The 5,908-nt window shown below is 44.3% G+C and overlaps 1 protein-coding gene across 1 annotated transcript in view; it reads right to left on the bottom strand.

The window, feature by feature from the left end:
- Positions 1–2,319: 2,319 nt before the first annotated feature.
- ZMAT2 (zinc finger matrin-type 2) overlaps positions 2,320–5,908 on the bottom strand; it is a gene marked incomplete at its 5' end in the record, with an annotated part of 45,899 nt that continues 42,310 nt past the window's right edge. The window contains one exon of the mRNA XM_019506005.1: positions 2,320–2,976. Within this exon, the coding sequence (XP_019361550.1) occupies positions 2,833–2,976 (144 nt within the window). The remainder of the gene's footprint in view (positions 2,977–5,908) is intronic.

The raw sequence follows: 5,908 nt of genomic DNA, 5'->3' as shown, positions 1-5,908 counted from the left end.
GCAGGAAAGAGTACTGGGGTTAAACGATCCCAGCAAGGTGTTCATCTAACCTCTTTTCTAAATATTATTTCCTCCCATGAAACTGGCTTTTCATCCTTGGCTAGAGGCAGCTCCTGCTGCTGGGAATCCAGCAAGAGCCTGTATCTCTGCTACTGCACACTCCACTGCTCCCAGCAAGTAACCAAGACAAAGAGCCTCCCCCTCGAGAGCACAAACCCAGCACTGGGATGGAGGAAGTAGGCAAAGATACTGGTTTGTGTAGGCGGATGCTTAGGCCCAGCTGAGGGAGATGCCCTCAGGCTTCGGTTTAGGTAAAAAGCTTTTAATGCAGACTGGGGACGAAATCAAGCAAACAGAAAACATCTCCCACCCACTATTCTGCAGAGGTATCTTCCCCTTTTCCAGGAGACCTTGGAGACAATTTGTATCCATCCCTGCAAGCAAAATACACACTCCAAGATATTTAGGGGATACTAGGGTCTACCTTCTCCCACTGATAATACTTTATTGGTAATGCTGCACACCTAACCAAAGAGCATCAAAAACGTATCTAGATCTAGGCATGAATGGTCTCATCTTAACCTTAACATGGCTGCAAGGGGATAAAGTCTTGCTTAACTGAATTTCACATTATTCCATCAGAAGCAACACCCACCCCAACCTGTTTGCCAGCAAAGTGAGAGTGAATTTATCTTGTGGCCAAGGAGTAATTTAGCATTTAATACTCATATAGTGTATTGAAGAGCTCAGCTAACTACTCTCACAGTCATGCAACCCTCAAGAGCAGAGCCAAGATGTAGGAGGTCCTGGTGCCCCATTGCTCCCCATCATCCAGTGGACCATGCTGCCTCTCATTAACATCAACCAAACTTAATTATTTGAGTCTGCAGCAATGAACTGTTTGCAAATGTGTCTGACCACAGAGGAGGCAAGGGGAAGGAAAGGGTCCAGGGCTGGCTGCAATGCTGCTAACCAGGGTAAAAATGGCTGATCTACAAATGATATCCAAAACATCATAAACTTTTAATTCACATGAAACAGGTCTATGGTAGTATAATCCCTTTTCCCCCTACACTCAAAAGGCTACAAATCATAGACAGCTTTTCTCTCAGACATTCAAATGCAAGTCTTGTGCTTTGGTTTGAACAGGGAAAGGTATGTGGTTGGAATGAAATTAATTTTTCCATTTTCTGCACTAGGGAGTTTGAGCTAAACTAAAAAGATTTTTGAGTTTAAAGGGGCAAATCACCAAGGACAGTTGTATCTCAGCTGGCAATGCTACAGGCTGTATATCATTTCAATAGCATCTTCAATGGGGATTATAATCTGAATTGAAGTGGAAATGTCCGAGGCAATGAAGCTGTCAGCAGTCTAAGATTAAGGAATTAAAACAGCAGCAAAGCATTATAGGATTTATTCTACATGTATTAGAAAAAAAAGATGACTAAATACATTGCAGCCCTTCCTTAGGTCTGAAATTTCATACAGGTACAGAGAAGGGCAAGAACAACGATCCCATCAATATAAAAGGACTATAAAAAAAATCAGCTGCAGGAGATGTAAATCCTCCTAACCAGTAAAGCAGATGAGTCACAGAGGATTTGACTAAAGTAAATAAAAGGGAGCAATGAAAAGGATTTAGGGAACCAGCAAAGCTGAAGTGACTCAGAAAGTAGTTCCCCCAGTCAGACACAAGATGGGAAAGAGAAAGCCCCTAAACAAGCTTAGATTAATGTAGGGGTGAATATAAGTGGTCATTAAAAAACTACAGGTCACTTATACCTTAGGCAAGAAATGCCAGCCTGGGATTCCCAATAAAATACATACACCAGACTTCCAAATATGCCCCTTCCCCAAAGTTATATATGCCACAAGAGCTTTTACCTACTAAATTCAACAGAACCCCAGCTCTCATTTAAAAACCCTACAAAACTCAGTTTTCAACATTTTTTTGTTTTTGGCAAATAACATGCAATATTTGGGGGTTTTTTCCCTTAGGTAAATCCCAGAGAGGTATTTCTTACCCATGCTAACGAAACTGTGGTTATGTCAATGAATTTAAGAAAAATCTACGAAAGTAGGAGAGTTCATTACAGATAAAGTATAAAAGAAAGTTTCAGTATGTTCAGAGTCCAAACAGCCTCAAGCTCTGCTTAAAACAAGAAATCAAAATGTCAACTTACACAACCCAGAGTAAACACTCATTCAAGTGCAACTCCTTTGGTTGCATGGTTAAAAAAAGAAAGTTAGAATTGCCACCTACATTTCAAGGAAACAAAAATTATACCCATTTTACAGATAGAATGATTCCTGAATGACACTGTCTGTACAGGGTTTTATTAATTTATTAACACAAAAAAGTATCCAGCAAAATATTTCCCGTACGCACAAGGCCAAAGAACACCAAGTGACAAGCAGCCAGAACTAGTACAAAGAATGAGATGGCCAAAGGCCATAGGGTTTCCAGAAGAAACATTCAGCTTGCAGACTCTATACAATAGATTAAAAGAATCAAAGCCAAATACCATGACAACTCTGTAGAATTTACTACAGAGTGTGACAGGGGGATTTTTTGGAGAAAAGACTAATTTAAAGGTCTCTTTATTTAAAATTTACAAGTTTGCCAGTCAGGCTCTGCAGGCAGTGGGGCACTAACGAAAGGCGCACAACTTGTTCTGTAGCGCAGGTTCAGTGTAGAATCATTTCTCAGCCGCTCCAGCCAGCTTCTACTGGGATAATTACATACAAGTTCTGTCAAGTCTTTAAAGAAATTTCCACAGTCCCCTAGGTATAAACAAATCTGTATCAAGAAAGAGGGAAGTCCAAGGCTCATCAGTGATTTTTCTTGGTTGAGCCAAAGCCAGAGAAACCCATCACAGCTGCCATTTCATCATCCTCTTCAAATGTCAAGTCTTCCTCAGCCCTCCTCTTCTTTTCTCGCTGTTTTTCCTTCTTGTATGCTTTGGCTTTTTCCTCCTGCAGTATAAGGAAAGAAACAGAATGATTCTAATTCCTTATACAATTGGACCCCTGAGAGAGGAAGATGGGACACTTACGATTTAATCTAATTCCCTTCACTAGAAAAAGGGAACACGCTTCTCAAAAGCATACAACAGATGGGAGTAAAAACAGCGGACATGGAAGGAATGTGGTGTACCAGAAGAAAAGATCACAGGTTTGAGACCTCCAACAAGAGAAGCTACGTGTATAGTGACCTGTGACCTGACTGTAGAGTCATGCAATTATCAGCATCTGCCAACATACAAATGCTAAAAACCATGTCAAAAAACAAAACAAACAAACACAAGGGCACGAGGAGAGTTGTTTTTAAAGGAAGACGTTTATCTTTTATTGATGCCCTGTTCTAACAGTGGTGAGGAATGATGGCTACAAACAATGTCACTCTCTGTTGGCTTTTGGTGCAGCAGAGTGACAGCTGTTCAGTGGAACATAAGCTGAGTTCTGAGTGGCTTTGGGGGGTTTTGGCATCAAAGTGTTTTCACTGCTCTAATCAAAGTGTTTCATTCTACAAGGATCACAGGCCTTGGAATGACGCCAGACTTGTACTGGGGGATTCAGAAGTGTGACTCCAGCTCCCAACTCAGCAACAGTTCCTGCTGTTGCCATCACTACCCACCACTTCCATGCCTTACAGCTCTGTGCAGTCGTTTATTCCAAGACAGCCCTACTGAAAAGTATGCTATACCAAAGGCTGCTGCTTATTTGTGTGTAATATATTAGATTTACAGCAGTTTTTAAATCTGAAGCAGTGCCTCACACTACTAGTGACTCTGCATTTGTTTTTTCTCCCCTAAATATATTAATACAAATTACTTGCATTCTAGCAGCAACAAAACCTATAGTTGGTCAGCTTTATAGCAACTCAGCCAATGTGATGAAAGGGCAACTGTCAGCCACATCTTGGGACTCTGTTCCCCTGTGGATAATTCCTACTATCAAATTAAATTCAGTCTAGGTGCCCAAGGTGACAGGGGAGCCTCAAACAGCACCAATTTAGTGATTTTATTTATTTGTAACAGCTACCGATATAGAAATAAAAGCATTAAAAAGGGACCAGAGCTTATACACAATGCTCTTCAGCTATCAGTAGAGCTTTGCTAGTTATTTTTAAATGGAATCTGAGGCAAATATTCACTACAGGGATTTGGTTCTACAGTTTAAATACAAGCCTATATAAATACAGTGCTTGGCACACCTGTCACTATAAGAGAAAAAAGGCTGCTTGGGGAGCAGCCCCCCCTCCCCCCAACTGGGGAGTCATCTGACCAGAAGGGGGCCAGGCTTGAGACAGATAAACTCAGGGCCTAAGCTGGTCAGGTAATCTAGCCCCAGAGGCCAGAGAGTGAAGCTGCTGGAAACAGGGCTCCTACCACAACAGCGGGGCTTGGGTAAGCCACACAGAGGCCTTGGAATAGACAGGCCTGAGAATAGGGGCAGGTGAACCCACAGCCTGGACAGGCAGGCCTTGGAATACATATAAACCTGAGAACAGGGGCGAGTGAGCGCACAGCCTCAACAGGGGTGGCAGAGAACAGAGAGCTAGGGTGCCCAAAGCCCAGCAAAGGAAAGGGGCCAGAGGAAGAGAGGGGCTGGGGCCCAGAGGTCTGGAGCCCAGGAGTGGCAAATATTAGCAGGACCAAGGGAGCCCAAAAGGCTCAACTGCCCTAGGAGCTGGGCCAAGGTCTAGCGAGACCGAAAGTAAGGGATCACAGCCAGAGACCAAGTGGGCCAAGGAGCCTGTAGCCCAGGAGGGGCAAGAACCGAGGTTTGGGAGCCTGGAGCCCAGGAGGGGCAGTTGTCAGTAGGGCCTGGGAGCCCAAAGGTCTCACTGACCTAGGAGCTGGGCCAGGGTCTAGTGAAAATTGGGGACCACTGCCAAAGACTGCTGGGGCCAAGCAGCTCAGAGATCCCAACTAGCTTAGGAGTGCAGCCAGGTTCTAAGGAGACCAAAGGTCAGGGACCACAGCCAGAGACCATCGGTGGCAAGGAGCCTATAGCCCATAAGAGCCCAGGAGGGAGACATTACAGCTGTGCAAAACAGTGCCATTTCGTTTTGACTTCCGTTTTGCCATTTCAACAGGACTGTTTCAAGTTTCATTTAGTTCTGAAAGCACTGTTCTGCTCTATTTTGTTTCATTGAAACTGTTTTGCTGTTTCACCCATAAGATATAATAGGGAAGCATGAAACTGCCTATTACCTTGTCATTTTGTGGCAGATTTGGATGAAAACAGCATGCATGGTCACCCCTGCTGAGGCCACAATGCCTGCCAAATTTCAAGGAGATAGGTGCAGAGGTTTCTGGGAAACTGCACCTCAGGCTGCTGACAAGCAAAACTCATGGGGAGGGTGGTGCCCTCACTGGCAATGCGGCCTCTACATGACACGGTAGTGTGCCCCAACAAGGTCTCCTCCCCTACAGCCCCAGTACGGTCCACCATTTCAAATAACAACAGATAATAATAACTTAGTGAGCAGCACAGTAGCACCAGCAGAATCTCAGGGAGCCAAACTGTGACAGAGCCCTTCTTTCTGCTCCTGCAGGGGCTTCTTTTCCAGCAGTTGCCAGAGAACTCTCCCTGCCAGCCCCAGCCCTGGGGCTTAGATGTGCCCAGGGCCCTGCATCCTTCCAGTCAGGTGCTAGGGGTGTTGGTCTAAGGACATGGCACTGGCAGACAAGGTTCTTTGGGTCAATCTAATCTGGTATCTTTTAGCAGACCAACTGAATAGTTATAGAAATATATCTTAGCAAGGTTTCAGTTTGAAAATCCCCTTGTCAGGCTTAGGAAGCACCTGCAGTTGGTGTGTGCGCTGTTCCTGGATGAAAGGAATAGTAAAGAAGCCAGAGGCTGGCATGCAATGCAGGCAAGAAAGCCAGTCAGTGAAAAT

This window comes from Gavialis gangeticus, unplaced genomic scaffold (assembly GCF_001723915.1).
Source record: "Gavialis gangeticus isolate Ggan-Ray unplaced genomic scaffold, GavGan_comp1, whole genome shotgun sequence".
Lineage (NCBI taxonomy): Eukaryota > Metazoa > Chordata > Crocodylia > Gavialidae > Gavialis > Gavialis gangeticus.
Note: the sequence above shows the minus strand (reverse complement) of the source record. Positions and strands in the feature narration are given on the sequence as shown.